The sequence below is a fragment of the Scleropages formosus genome, chromosome 18 (assembly GCF_900964775.1).
Source record: "Scleropages formosus chromosome 18, fSclFor1.1, whole genome shotgun sequence".
Taxonomy (NCBI): domain Eukaryota; kingdom Metazoa; phylum Chordata; class Actinopteri; order Osteoglossiformes; family Osteoglossidae; genus Scleropages; species Scleropages formosus.
Window position 1 is genome coordinate 11,344,618 of NC_041823.1, and position 15,477 is coordinate 11,360,094.

Consider the following 15,477-nt stretch of genomic DNA (forward strand, 5'->3'; position numbering starts at 1 on the left):
CTGGATGTCACTGGCTAAAGCTGGTGTACAATCACACAACCCGCAGAATAATGTGGTTAAGCCATAGTAGGCCAGTGACACATATCTATCAGAAATAGGTGTACCTGCAGCATGCAGCACCAGGACCTGTGTGGGCTGCAGGGCCTCATGGCAAATGAAGGCTGTCCCTAGGAGGCCATCCAGTGACGAGGGTGTGCCCCACTCTGTGTCCTGCAGCCCAGCTGAGATGGTCTGAACAGGCACGTCAGATGGTGGCACGGAACCCATCCATTGGCTAGCTGCGAAGGATGCTGGGATTGACTGGGAGCGTGTGAGCGGGGGCACTTGGGTGGGGAAGGGCAGCTCTGTTGGGGTCAAGGTGGCAACAGGGGTGGTGGGCGAGGTGCCAGCAGTGCTGGTTGTGGTGGTCCTATGGCCAGCTGAGCCGATGCAGCAGGAAGTGAAGGTCTGGAGGACCAGTGCACATGTAAGAAGAAATATCCCGGTGCAAATTAACCTGTTAGGATTGAAACCACCCAAACAGAGGAAACAGCATTGCAGTGCATTGACCCTGTGCCTGAAGCTGCACTTCAGTTTATTAAATCCGAGATGTACGTTGCTTTGGAGAAAAGCATCTGCTAAACGAATAAATGTAATCTTCACATTAATACAAATTCTCTAAATCTATCATTTCTGTCACTTTGTATAAATGTTTTATGCAGGCACATGCTGAATCCATCCTTCCCCCTTTCTCTGGCTTTCACCTCATTCAGTGATGGGAATCGCAGATGAGCAGTCCTGCGCTGGACACCATCTACGTAGATGGTGACTTGGTTCTGGCTAAAAGGTCGCCGACCGGGAATGTGCACTATGTCCACAGAGTGCTAGTGGAAAAAAAGAGAAAGAGAAAAATTTAGATCACAGCCAATCTGATCATTAAAACATATTTAGAAATATTCAAACTGAAATATGGGTGACATACGTCCAACAGGTAACAGATGCTGATCTATGACCAAACCATAACAGGGCTGAGGTCAGTTTCTGTGCCACACAGTGAACTATCTACTTCAACTCAATTCTTGAAAGAAGTCATTTGACTGTCGCTTAACGAAGTGAATTCGAAAATCTGCCAACGGCAGCCCCACAGGACCAAGGCAGTTGTACTCTTGAGAGCTCTTTAGAAAGTCTGCATAAGATGTGTCAAAGTTCCTCACCCAGGCGCAGTCGTTCAGCAGAGGTTTTGGGAGACTGACAGCCATGTAGTCTTTCCTGGTGCACACCGCTACCACCAGCATGCCCTCAATAGTGAAGAAAGCCTCAAATCCCGTGCCAGTTGATGTGAAGAAGCTACCGAAGTTATAGTCAACATATCTCAGCATTACTTTCCTTCTGAAACCCATGTTCCTCAGCAGTAATGTCCAGAACCTTCTCCCATCTCTTTTGGCTAACAATTGCAACACAGAGACCATTTTCAACCATATCTTAGTTTTCTAATTATCTCAGTGTTAACAGCACTGAAAACCATGCATGGACACAACTGAAAAATTAGGGAGTTCAAACTGATCGACAAGGCGAGGTTGAATTGCACAATTACTCCATTTAAGCCAATACCAATACCTGTAGAGCTGTTTCCTACGTCGACCCTTTGGGAGCACCGGATGTCCGGGGCTTGTAGGTGTGGTGGGAGTGTTGGGTGCGGAATGTTGGGTTGGGAACTCAGAATGGAGGCAAAGCCATGCGTGGAAGGCAAACCCGTTGCCTGGCCAGCGCTGGATGGAGGGCACCATGATACCGGCCATAGGTGGCGTGAGGTCAAAGTACTGTAGAGCGCTACAGCTCTCACGGGCTGCCATGGCAGATAGCGCCCTCACCACACGCCCACAGTAGGGATGGGTGCTGGAGTCCACCCTCAGCAGCCTCAGCAGCTCCTTGAGCTCATGTGGCCGTAGTGACAGGGAGCCTAGGTCTTGCATGAGGCTCAGCAGAGCTTCAGCACACTGCCGGTCGAGGCGCTCAGGATTTGCCAGCACCTCGAGAAGAGTGCTCAGCAGCCCTGCCTCGACGGCCAATGTTCGGCAGGCTAGGGAGCCTCCACAGGCTGCAACCAACCACTGAGACACGAGCAGCTGCAACTCGCGGGAGGCCAGCTCTGGGAGCCACTGCAACAGGAGCAGCAGTGGCTGCTCATTGCTGATGCCCAGAAGTGCCACTTGGGTGTAATCGCCCTCAACCGCCTTGGGTGGAGAGAAACGGAGGAAGAAGAAAGGAGAAACAGGAATGAAGGTTTTGGATCAGGAAAAGGACAAACACATGAAGCTAATAATGTGTATCTGACTTTAATAATGTGAAGTTCAGCAAAGCACTTGTTGTCAATGTTGAGCTCAATGACAAGGTTCAACATGGAGCTGGAACTGTGGACCCAAGAGATCTCACCATGTTCATGAGCTCTTGCATAAGACGCTTCGTCGGCTCTCCTTGGCTTTTCAACACGTCAAACAGCTGCGAGTACCCAATCCTTTCCTTGAAAACCTCCTGGTGGGATAAGAAAGCAAACCATGGAAAGAGCTGTGAATCAGGGAAACAAGTTTCAAAAACACAGTCGAGAAAAAAGGCATCTGGGTATTTATAAACACGCACACAAAATCACAACATTTAATTAGCACCATAAATAATTAAACACTGTCGAACATGTCTTGAGCCAGCATCTCTCGCTCTGGGAGATATCCTCCGGGATTTTGGCCCTTTTAATTTTCCCAGTGTTTGTTATAAAAATAATCCGATCTCTTAAGTGCTATCAAATGCTCAGTCTTTACATCGAGAGGAGCAAGCACAAAGTTCACTCTTCAGTCATTAAATACTGAATCAAATATAATTTAACTGAATGGGCAAAAAATCCTGTTTTGCTTTTACAAAGAATTCTAAGAAATAAGGCAGAGGAACAAACTACAGATAAAACTATCCATTCCAAAACCAATTATTATTTCTAATATAAAAACCACACAATATGTCTTTAAGCAGATCAAAAAGCAATAGAATTGCATGTCTTGCGGTCAAAAAAAAAAGACCATAGAGTGAAATTATAACAGGATGTCACTCGGTCATAAGCACTAAAGACTTAAATACCATACTACTACTACAGTAGTACTTTGACAGTATAATAACTTGAGTAAAGACTAAACTCTGAGGAATCTTTCGGACAGCAGTAAACAGAGAGGGAGGGGCTGTGGTAACTAAAGGGGTAAAATTTGTGTGTACAGTGAGGGCAGAGGGGAGGAGGTTCGCTCATACCTTGGATGAGGTAGAGTTGGCCATGATGGCGGTGAGGACCCCAAGGGCGTGAACTGTGATGGCATCGGATCCTTTCTCCCAAACCTGCACAGAGGGACAACGCGGCGACATGGGAAAAGATCGGCAGCAGACGGTCTGATGGGAAAGAGGAAGATGGATGGCCGTGCACACATGGGCACTGGGGTGCATGCGGTCCCCTGCATCTGAGTCAACTTGCATTATTTGATTAAGCTGCGATTATTGCCATTTTTGGCTGAGATGCAGACACACCCACCATGTCATTGCACGTGATTTAAATGTGCGTCATCATAGCACAAGGCTAATGGCAGTGCCCTCAAAATCAAGTAGTCACATGGTATGATTATGAATTTCCAAATAACTTCCACTCTAAACACACATAGAAGTGCATGTTTTCTATATTTCTACCCAGTGTAACTGAACCTTACATTGGGTATAAATATATTTTGTTATTTAAAGTAGTAGCATTTGACTGGCAGGGGAAATGTAAAATCTAGATGACCAGCCAACCAAACACTACAACTTTAAATTTTGAAAAAAAATTTCACCTACATTACCATATCAGATCTCCACAAGTTTGCCAAACCGCATCACAGAACTGGTCATTAAACAAATATCTTTCTATTCCGCCCCATGTCAGCAGTAAACTATCACTGGGTGAGTAATACAATGAGTAATACTCAAATCATACAATGGGCTACAAAACTCTAAATGGAGATCACTGCTCTAAGTCAATGAAATTGCAGTCCCTCTGGATATTTTTTTTTTGTGTAATGGGAATCTGAGACACTATTACCACCTTATACTTTGTGGAGGTCAGGTGAGACATGGCTCTTACAGCAATATCCATTTGTTGGGTTTGGAGAGAGCTCATGAAAGTTGATCAGTCTCAGTATGTCTAATCATTACTCTCAGTGGGGTGGGGAAGAGAAAAGAAAAAAAAAAAAAAAAAAAAAAAAGAGTACACAGAAGCACAGCATGTAAACCTTTCCCCAAATCACAGCAGAGGCTGCAGCAACCCCAGCAGAGCAGACTGTTGAGACCAGAGAAGCACACCGCTGATGCACATCTACTCCATCCTAAGGAGGGACAATGGATATAAGGGCAGTGAGATAGTTCCCAGCATGCAAAACACATTTTCTCACTCTCTCTCACACACACACACACACACACACACACACACCTCTACCTACGACTGCACAGAGTCAACAGGAAACTCTTAGCTCAACTTTCAATTCACTCCTTTTTACCCAATGTTTCAGTACTTGGTGCTCTACCTGACTGTCCACCGCTAAGGACAGGCAGCATCACTCCAACTGACAATCCTGCGGCCAGGGCTGAGTCAGTGCACCTTCGTTGCGACACACTTCCTGCTTAACTTCCCTCAAGTGTTAAAAGACTTCTTTACTGTTGCAGCTCAACAGTGCAGGAACTCAATCTAAAGCTTGAAGGGTACACACTTTACTGGCATTTGTGTACAAATTCAACGTGTGCATCCTGTGACAGAGATTGCAGTTCAGCAGGAACCACTTCAACAATCTCGCCAACGGCAGCGGACCCAGACCTGCGGCCGCACGGTCTAACGTCACCATCCCACAGATCTCCAAAGAGTGGAAGAGAAAAAAATACCCACAAGTACTGTTTTCTTTAATCTGCGGAAAGAGTTTTATCGCCACAGTTTGTGCAGCTGAAGTTACACTGCACACATAAAACAAAAGAACAGGCAGTACGAAACAAATGCCCGGTGCACTTCAGATACCATATCTAGTAACAAGCTCAGCCCTTCTGCTGTCCAGGTTCACAAGGTGACTTTGACATTGCTTTATAGTATTTTCAAGACTCTTATCTTCATACTGATGGTATGAAAGCTGAATGTTGGACTCTAACGGGAACAATTTGTTTCTCTCAATTAGTCATTCGCGTAATGAATTGTAATCCATGTATACGAAATAAGCCTGAGTTTGAGAATACAATACGTGCGTGCGTGAGTGATGTAATCTGTGTGTTGTAACACCCAGCAATACCAGTCCTAAATGCCAGATGTTAGCAAGTAAACAGGAAATGGTCAGGTAACTGGAGAGAAAGTCAGGCTTTGAGTTTCCTGCCGTCACCCTTGTGAGCGTCGGCTTCCAAAACCACGGGAAGGTACCTGGTCCACTTCGACCTCTGTGAGCAGGCGTGTAGTGAGGTCACACGCGCTCTGCTCTTCCGGCCTACCCCTGCTGCCCTGATAGAGCTGTCAGACAGACAGACAGACAAGAGATGGGGGGGGGGGGGGGGGGTAGCGTCAACACACAGAGGCACAAGAAGCGTCGCCTCTTGCAGACATCAGCATGCGACAGGAACGCAGTGGGGGGACACACATATACACAGCTTCGCCCTGTACACGTAAAGCCACAGGACTTACACAATCCAGGACACAGTCACCCGCCTTGGTGTCACCGCATACCAGGAAAGTACGAACACACACCTTAAGGCGGGCTGCTACAACTTAACATTAGGACATACAATGTTGATGAAAAAGCTTAAGGATCAGTTTCCTTCATTCACACTCACTGCACATGTACACACTGTCCTGCTGGTCACTGACATGATAGAGGGAGAGACGGGCATGCAGACACAGGTTGAGACAACACCCTGAGGCCACACGTACACACACAAATGCCCCTCCGGCTGACCTTGCTGTTCTGGATAAGTCTCAGGATGTGCTCAAAGCAGTTGTTGCTGAGGAAGATGGCCTGCAGCGCAGGCCGGTCGGAGCACTGCAAGATCTCTGGGACAGCACCTGTGGAGCAGTTGAAGTCATATTGAACCACATTCACTGTCTTTACGCACCCATTTAACCCCCCCAGTGCTCTAAGCAGCATTTCATTTCCTGAATACAAGTTAAATATTTTACTTCCTGTCCATTACAGCTAATGTCTGTTGTTTATTACATGTTTAATCAGTATCTATGATGTTTTATTGCTATGTGCAAATATCATTTTTGAATACTATAGCAAAACCCATAAAGACCTGCTACAGCAACTTTTTTCTGTGCTCAGTTCTCTCACACACACACACACACACACACACACACACACACACACACACACACACTTGCCAAACATGCATTTTTAATTGGACTGGTCAGACCAGAAAAATAAAAATAAGCAGTGAAAAGAAACCAGCAAAGTGGACAGGGAGAGGAGGGAGGATGAAAAAAGGGTGGTCTAGTTCAGAGAGTGTGTTCTCACTCAGCATGTGAGCCTGCAGGGTGATCAGGCTGTCCTCCAGTCCCCGAGCATCCCCCTGCTCCATCTCTGGCAGCCGGTTCCAGTTGAGTAGACGGAAGAAGCTGTCCAGCACCACCTGGATCTCCACCTGCCTCTGGCAAAGGCTGCTGGAGTGCAGAAGGTGCACCATTGAGGTAAGGCTCTGCAGGGTGAGCCGCACCAGCCGCGGGTCCTTGGGCTCCACGGACGGCCGGCAGCACCAGGCGCGCAGCAGGGATATGAGGTCCGACACAGCCTGGGGAGTGATGGAGGCCAGGCCGTTCTTCTGTCAGGGAAAAAAATAAATAAAATTCTTCAGCACCGAGATATACACACACACACACACACACACACACACACACACACACACACACACACCAGCACAATACCAGTGTATAGGTACAGCAACACGTGTCCCTCTAAGTTTCCAACTTACCTTTGCACTTTTAATTAGAATCTTGTTTAATAAAAGAGAATGACACCAACTTTCTGAGATCCCTTTTCTTAAAGTCATGACCGTTACTGAACTCAGCTGGACAAAAACTGCAATGCCCCTCACACCACTGTCACGTCACTGAACTGCCTGAAATATATAACATGTTGGCATTATCAAAAAATCACCAGCAATAAATACATATACTGGCTATCTTTCTGTTCCTGAAACACTTCACCACACCACAGATGCAGGAATGCTCTTCTGATACATTTTGAACCACTGCTTCAAACTGTGTGGACAGCAGCCAGCTTATGTAATTACTATAGTAAATTACAAGAGAAACAGAGGATGTTGCTACTGACCGGCATTAAGTAAAAGAGACAGTATCACAGTTGCAAGATTACAACACGGCGATCAATCTATTAACAGTCGGACAGAAAATATATTCTGTCTTCAGAATTTCATTTACTAATTTAGCGGATACCCTTAATGATAAGCATACTGCACTATGATGTAATATACCCATTTGTATAGCAAAATATTCTTACTATATCAATTCAGGATAAGTACGTTGATCAGTGGTACTCCAGTAGAAGCAGGGATTTAAACCTGTGACTCACATTGCAAGAGGATGGCACCAAGTGTTATGCTACCTGCTACCCCACAGTTTAGATGAATTTACACAGCACCATGGTAAGAAAACAGAAGAAAGGTCCCGGAAGACGACAGACAATGATCACCTTGCAGCCGCTGATGACAGCACCCTGGAGATGGACCAGACGGACTGTCAGCTCTTCAGGCAGTTGTTCGATGTCTTGTAAGCTCTCTGTGTGTATGTGTGGGGGGAGAGAGACTCAAAAAAGTAATCTTGCCAGAAAAATACACTGTATTGCACATATATCGAGTATTGCCATTTTAACATCGGCACTTGAATAAAGAGAAAATTAGACTGTATGAAAAGGACATCTACATATCAGGAGTGGGGAAAAAAACATGGCCTCAAACAAGAGATGTCTGGTCCCTTGGGGCTTATAAAGAATGGCCATTTGCCTGCAGACTTAGAAGGCAGCAGTGTTTCTCTTACCTGCAGTTTTTAGCTACTGAAAAACTCATTTTGACAAGTGGAAGCAAATGCTAAACACAGCGAAGCATCTCGCAATGGAAAATACGTGTACACACTGGCTCTTCAACTTACAAATACAACTAGGATGGGAAGTGTGTCTCCAAATTATTTTGTCTGCAACTCCATCACTTTTACCCCTGTGTCAAATAACACAGAGGTCCCTTGATTTATTTAAGGGTTAGGTTCTCTAAAAATAGGGGGGTGAAGTGGGTTTGGCCTGTGCCTGCTCTCTAGTGGGTCTGGGGTTCGAGTCCCGCTTGGGGTGCCTTGTGACGGACTGGCGCCCCATCCTGGGTGTCCCCCCTCCAGCCCTCTGCCCTGTGTTGCCGGGTTAGGCTCCGGCTTGCCGCGACCCTGCTCAGGACAAGCGGTTTCAGTCAATGTGTGTGTTCTCTAAAAATCTCGAATATAGCTATAATGATTAGTTTTACATTTAGTCATACAGCTGATGCTTTTCTCCGAAGCAGCTTACAATGTTAATGTTACAATTATTATGAGGTTATAATTATTTACTCATTTATATAGCTGGGTAAGTACCTTGCTCAAGGGTACTGCAGCTGGAAGTGGGGATTGAACCTATAGTCTTTAGATCTAAAGGCAGTAGCTCTAACCACTACGCTACCAGCTGTCCCTAGGGACATATCCAATGCAATAACCGTTTCTCAACATCACTGGCACACAACGGAAATCTTGTCCCAGTGATGAAGCCAAGCTGGTTCCCTCACTGGAGACCAGCCAAACAGGGAGGTTTTTCTCACCATGGAACAGGGCTGGAAGTTCTTCTGGCAGGGGAAGAGGGGTGAACTTGTGCTTGCTTCTCTCCAGCACGCTCACCTCCTCCCTGTTACATGCAGAAACTTTAAGTGGACATACTGTCCCTGCTACAATGTACTTAATTTCCATCAATCTTGCATAAATGGTTACTGCTAAAGCAACATCCGTAGCTTTGTGTCAATGTATCCCCAGTGCCCACTAAAATAGTTTGAGCAAATAAAGCACAGGTCAAGGGAGGGGCAGTTTCAACAATGGCTCACAACAAAGATTTTTTTTTTTTTTTTTTTTGGGGACCAATGAGAATTGACTGCACAGTCCTCAAAATGTCATAAGAACAGAAATAACTACATCTCATAAAGACACAAGCATATTTAGCTGGCTACACAATGATGTCATGTAACGGCACATGTTTCTATATGGCACACCAGAATACCATGCAGTGCACCACAAATGCACGAATCATGATGCAAGTAAATTATCAGTTTACATCAAAAGACTGCAAATCAAACCCCAATTCAATCTCTCAGACCCTGGGTCCTGACCACACAGTTCTGCTCAAAGCGAATCCCCTTGTCTCACCCAGCCAGTCGTCTTCTCCAGGTCTGGTAGGGGTCAAAGAGGCTCTCACAGAGGAGCAAGCCATATTGCACCACTGTCTGCAGTGACCTCTGGTCTTCCACCTGCTTCTTCAGCTAGAAACAACAAGCAAGGGAAGCTGTCAACCCACAGCCACAGTGCAGTCCTCAGTAGTCAATAGAACACAAATTTCTCTCGCACTCCCTACAGACCGCAACACCAAAGGGGCAAAGATGCTGCACCCTGACAGATTTAAACAGCATGGTGAAAAAGCAGATAGTGCTGCTATGAAACCATTCCTCAAGCTCCTTCTCAGATGTCCCGCAGCTGCATCACATCGATTGCATCACAAGCAGAACAAATGTAGGTGCTGATCTTTAGGGTAACAAGGGAATATATGAGCACCCCCCTACCCCACCCTCTTACACACTCTTGTTTGAACACACATCTGCGTTAAGCTTTTTTGGTGTGTAGAATTAAAGGCCAACAGGGGGAATATTCAGCAACAAAAACTGTGAAACTTATTTACAATAAAGGATCCAAAGGAAAGAAAAGTCAGTCTGACTTCCGTATATATATATATATATTATATATAAAAAAAAAAAATTCCTTTTTCCCCCCCAAAGAGGGAACTGATTAGAGTTGTGCGTTACTCCCTCTGACAACTTGTTTTGGAAAGTGTTTTGCAGAAATGGGAAGCTATGCATGTGGATTGGAAAAAGAAAGAAAGAAAGAAAGAAAGAAAGAAAGAAAGAAAGAAAGAAAAACCCACCAACAATACTTATAACACACACTGTGAGACATGTCTTGAACAAGCATAAACACCAATTATTTGTAGACTTACTGGATACAATGGGATTTTGTTGCAAGGAGCCATACAAGAGTGGTGTAACAGAGTATGCTCCCTCTGAACAGAATACTTGCCATTTTAACAGTGTCAAATTTACACTATATGTCTCAAAAAGGTCAGCCACAGAAATATCTCTTTTCCTGGTAATCCATTTTATCTGGAGGCTCATGGTACAAACACAAATCTGTCAGTTATTTCTTACATTAACTCTAATGTCATGTTGCACAGTGGCTTGAATCCAAATGCCACAGACAAGCGACTACAGCATTGAGACTTGTGTACAGTGCAAAGGCAGACACAGCTAAAGAGTGTGTCTATTTCCTAGTTTAATTCAATATATGATGCATACAGCAGTGAGAGTTCGGGCAAAAGAGCAATATAGTAGCTGATGTATTTTCATACCTGCATGAGACAAAAAGACAAAAGTTTGATGGTCTCGAAGACAAAGCCAGGAGTCTTGTCGGTGTCGATGTTCTCGAGGTTCCTAGAAATAATTAAAGTGGTCAACACCAGGGGCAGCACAGTGACGCCATGTGTATAGCTGGTGCCTAATGATTACTAAACCATGAATTTAGACTTCAGTTTGATTCTGGAATTAGACTGCGTGGAGTTTGCATGTTCTCCCTGAATTCAAGAGAATTTCCTCCAGGTGATCCGATTTCCTCTCACAGTCCAAAAATGCATTTGAGGTACACTGATAACTGTAAAATCCCCATAGTCTGTATAAGTTTGTGTGCAATTCCATTATGATGGACTGGTGACCCATCCAGGGTGCACTCATTCTCTCATTCCCTATGCCTCTGCAATATGCTCCAGACCACCACAACCCTGCAATGGACACGCAGTTACTGATAAGGGACGGATGCTCAACATCTCCCTTACGTGATGCTCTAGGAACCCTCTACTGAAACATAGGAGAGATCTCAGAAGAAAACATCAGCAAAGAAAACTCAAGAACAACAACCAACAGTTACATTTTCCCTTGATGTCTAGAGGCGTTTGTGAGACATACCTGGAGATGATGATGAAGAACTTGATGAGCAGTAGGGGGTGGGGGGCAGTGCTGTTCTGCTCCTGGCCAGAGAGGTGGAGCGCACTGTGCCATAGCTGGGTGCTGAGGAACACCAGCATATCCCGGGGCAAAAGGGGCACTTCTGAGCAGGACTCCTCTGGTCTGAGGAAAGCAGGGTGAGTATATAAGGAATGAACTACCATAATAGGGGGCACACCAGTGCTAAATACCACCAAGGATCTCCAGTGCAGCTTCTCTGCCAGTCAGCTCTCAAGTCAAAGGACAAGGACACCAGCAGTGTAGATAATACACCAAGCGAGTCATGTAGCACCTGAGGCATGTTATTACAGCAGCTGTTCTATGTAACATGTTTGCAGGAAAAACAACTTTTTCCCTTCCCTCCCTTTGAATGTGTTCACTTAGCTGACACTTTTCTCCACAGTAATTTACAATGTTAAGCTACCCATAATTATTTGCCCATTCACACAGCTGGGTAATTTTTTACTGGAGCAATGTATAGTTAAGTACCTTGCTCAAGGGTTTTGCAGACGGGAGTCAAACTGGCAACCTTCAAATCCAAAGGCAACAGCTCTAACCACTACACTACCAGCTGCCCTTCAACCACGTGAAAAATGATTCATGGCTACGTCAGGCCTATGGACTCAGTAATCCAGAGAGGGTGATGGCATTATTAAGCGTCCTTCCACCGAAAACACGGTGCGGAAGGTGGGCCTACTCACCGGCGAGGCTCCAGAGACTGAACGTTGATGAGCTTCTCGAAAGACGCGACAAACGCCTCCAGCCACTGTTGCAGGTAGGCCACATCTCTCTGCAGGACGGGAAGAACAGTTCAGAATCCACCGGCTATCCAATAAACGTGTCAGCTCTCCACCAGAATGAGAACAAAAAGTCACACCCAGCTTTAAGAGACTTGGCATTAGAACACCACCACATTCCCTCAGCTCAAGTTCCCCAAACCTTACAAAAAGCACGTCCTACTCCTTTGCTGATAAAGGTTCTAGTTTTGAGTTTGAACCGAAACAACGCGGTTGCCTAGAAATTCCATGGACTGTTGGCTTTTGATCTCAGCTGGATGACAACTACAATAATTAAGCCAATCAGTCAGTTTTAATATCCTGAACTGCGCAGGGAAACCTGCAAATAAAAAGAAGGCATTTTGAGCAGTTCAGTGGAACACCGTTACTGTGGATGACCTGAGGGTTGCAATCCTCAACTAATGAACCTGCTTAATGCAACTTCTGCAGAGGGAACATTTGTCAGAACGAGGCCCAGGTTTAATGAGCATCCTGCAAGACCCACGGTGTTTCGCATGTCACTGACAGACAGAAACCCTCTCTCTTCCCTAGAAGGATTTCACTCCTTTATTGAAAGGCCGTGCCATATTGTACCAAGGAGGAAAGCAAAGCCGAACCTGTACATAGTTAACGCACCGCTCGCTGAACGACACGCTGATTACTGAAAGAAACTAATGACCCTCAAAACACATAATCCACGCAGTTAGGCAAATTAAACTTACTCATCATCAGAGTCGACCCTACAGTCAATATACTGCAAAAGTCACAAGCAAGCGGCAAGAAGTGCCATCATTTACACATTACTTTTCCATGACATGAACTTAAGCTCTTTGAGCTATTTATAATGGCTTATCGGGCACCGGGGCACTGCATTGTGGCACCTCGCTGCTGAGGAGGCTGCAATGGCACTGGCGCCTCGCTGGCTTCTCGGTCTTTGCCAAAGCTCAGCTCATGGAAGGAAATTTGGCTTATGGCTAGTTATACCTGCGTGATGTAAATATTTGTTAATTCTGTGTTTAGAACTGCAGAATAAAACAAACCTTTATGCAGCTACTCATGTGATGTATACGGACGGGTTCATATGGTGGAATGTGACAAATTAACTGCAGTCTAGAATCACGTGTCTGCATCCAAGTCTCAACTTGTGTTGCCGTAAAGCACTCTTTGTATTGTTCTCAGAGACATCCGTTGGAGAAAATCACCTGCTAAATGAATAAATGTAAATGTACACCTGGGGGAAAGCAGTTTATTTATAAGCTATAAGAGCTGGTAGCAGGTAGCACCATGGTTAGTGCCACTGCCTTCTCATCAGGTTCAAGTCCCACCACCTGCTGTTGTTCCCTTGAACATCTTACACACCCTGAGTAGTATAGCAGTAACATTGCAAGTCTCACTGGACAAAGGCACCGACTATATGAAAAATGTACATTTATAAGATTATTGGTGATGTTGGAACTGTCAGTTTAAAGCATCCTCAACCTGCCCTGAAGGATCTCTCCAATAAATTACACAAAGCAGCATTAGAACCAAACTAAAAATGACTGAAGTATTAAATGGCTAATTATGAGTCATCACATCATAATGATGACAAAACATCTGAACTGATTTCCAGAATGTGTAGGCTTTACTTTTATGGAACGCAAGCCTCGTAAACTTTAAGTTCGCAAAACCGACGAAACCCTCAAGACAAGCGATTATGATGCTGTGGCCTTTATGACCAAGTCATTTAAAATGTGTAGTAATGGTGTCTGTGAAAGAAAAGTGTGTGGGAAATACAATGTCAGATGGCCCGCTGGAATGCAGAGCTACTGTGCAAAGTCAAGAACGGGGGGGGGGGGGATTTGGCCTCTTACTCTCTGCATAAAAGGCTCATGCTTGTAAATATCTGTCCAACACCTTTCACTGAGGGAATGTTAGTCTTTCAAATGTTTTTAGTGGGTGCGACAAGAAGAGGCCTGCTGCCGTCAGAGACGGACAGGCAGACGGCATTCTGAACCGGAGCAATTTCTTACGCATGCTCTCATAATTCTTATCAGCTTCATCGGCGCATCACATCCTGCGCCTCCCCCCCCCCCCGTCGGCCTAGTCTTGCCCTCAAACTTAAGCACGCGTCACTCTAGCGATGTCTGCCACTTGCGGACCCACGGGTTAGGGTAGGGACCTGGTAGCTGGCCCATCTGCACCAAATATCACTGGCATCATCGGTTCTCTACACCGCAACGTACGCAATACTGCCCTAACGCATCTTTCGGCAAAACAGAATTTAAAAAAACATAATCAAAACAAACCATCAAGCATTAAGGCCTGAAACTTCAATGACAGCTGCAGCACTGCACGCTACTAATCACACAGAAGCATCTGACAACTACTGATACAGCAGACGGAGATTGGGAGTCAATAGTTGGAGGACGTGGTCTGGAAAGCACACACACTTATTTAAAGACACAAAAACAGAACAGTAAGTGTTTGCACTTTATAAACAGAACAAAGTAAAGAAAACCTTTGTTCCGCTCAGAGTTGAGTCCCAGTTGGCAGGAACATGTAGACAGACAGACAACAGTGCACATGGACAACGCAAGTTGGACACACGGACACGATGGACACATTGGCCTCGCTGTTCTATGGAAGGCATCACTTTAGGCTCTTTTGGAAGATTACTTTGTGCAGTCAATAGGACAAAAATCAAAAACGGCTGAAAATGACAACCGGTTGTGCACCGACTCCCCCCGGCAAGCGCACCGAACCTAACGACGGCACCAAAACCAGTAATCTGCGTGTCGTACACAGCCCTGATCTGACAAAGCCCACCGCGGGAGCAAGCAGCTCTGCATCTTTAGAGGAAGTAGGTAACAGCTGCCCAGCAGTAATGGACATGGAAGCACAAACTACAGACAGGTGCATTTAACAAAGGCAAACGAATGGCAGTTAGGCACCCGGTCAAACCTGCAATCGCAAAGAACAGCGTCGAAAAGCAACTCTCGTCGTGGCTTCGAAAAAGACATCGCTCACCTGCCGCTTTGCATCCGTGGGCCAGTCCATGTCTCATTGCGGGGACACACGGGGAGGTTAGGGCTTCCCGGGGACCCCGGCCTCAGGCCCACCTCCGACTGCGTAAGGGGCCCAGACCGGGCTCACTGGGGACGCTGAATAAGCTCAGGGGCCCACATTAAGCCTGAGGGTCAGCCTCTTGGCAACAATTCTACGGTCCTTCTTGCTCTACTTCGCTCTCTCTTTGTGTCAGTCTACCAGGAAATACCAAGTCACTTTAACAGAAATAAACTTCCTCTGCTATGCTACTAAACCTCTTCATAACTCCTTCCTCTTCTGTCACTGCTCTATTCTGCGGGCAAAT

The 15,477-nt window shown here is 45.6% G+C and overlaps 1 protein-coding gene across 3 annotated transcripts in view; it reads right to left on the reverse strand.

Moving 5' to 3' along the window:
* Window positions 1-15,477, reverse strand: part of nbeal2 (neurobeachin-like 2) — a 49,920-nt gene that overhangs the window by 16,731 nt on the left and 17,712 nt on the right. For 2 of the 3 annotated variants that reach the window (XM_018740704.2, XM_018740703.2), the window contains exons 2-16: window positions 12,051-12,139; window positions 11,311-11,472; window positions 10,701-10,782; window positions 9,452-9,564; window positions 8,857-8,939; window positions 7,716-7,801; window positions 6,522-6,825; window positions 5,964-6,070; window positions 5,435-5,521; window positions 3,268-3,351; window positions 2,413-2,511; window positions 1,597-2,213; window positions 1,194-1,326; window positions 744-863; window positions 105-447 (exon numbers count right to left, since the gene is read on the reverse strand). In XM_018740704.2, the coding sequence (XP_018596220.2) occupies window positions 105-447; window positions 744-863; window positions 1,194-1,326; window positions 1,597-2,213; window positions 2,413-2,511; window positions 3,268-3,351; window positions 5,435-5,521; window positions 5,964-6,070; window positions 6,522-6,825; window positions 7,716-7,801; window positions 8,857-8,939; window positions 9,452-9,564; window positions 10,701-10,782; window positions 11,311-11,472; window positions 12,051-12,139 (2,509 nt within the window). The remainder of the gene's footprint in view (window positions 1-104; window positions 448-743; window positions 864-1,193; window positions 1,327-1,596; window positions 2,214-2,412; window positions 2,512-3,267; window positions 3,352-5,434; window positions 5,522-5,963; window positions 6,071-6,521; window positions 6,826-7,715; window positions 7,802-8,856; window positions 8,940-9,451; window positions 9,565-10,700; window positions 10,783-11,310; window positions 11,473-12,050; window positions 12,140-15,477) is intronic. The other variant, XM_018740706.2, reaches the window with a different exon arrangement.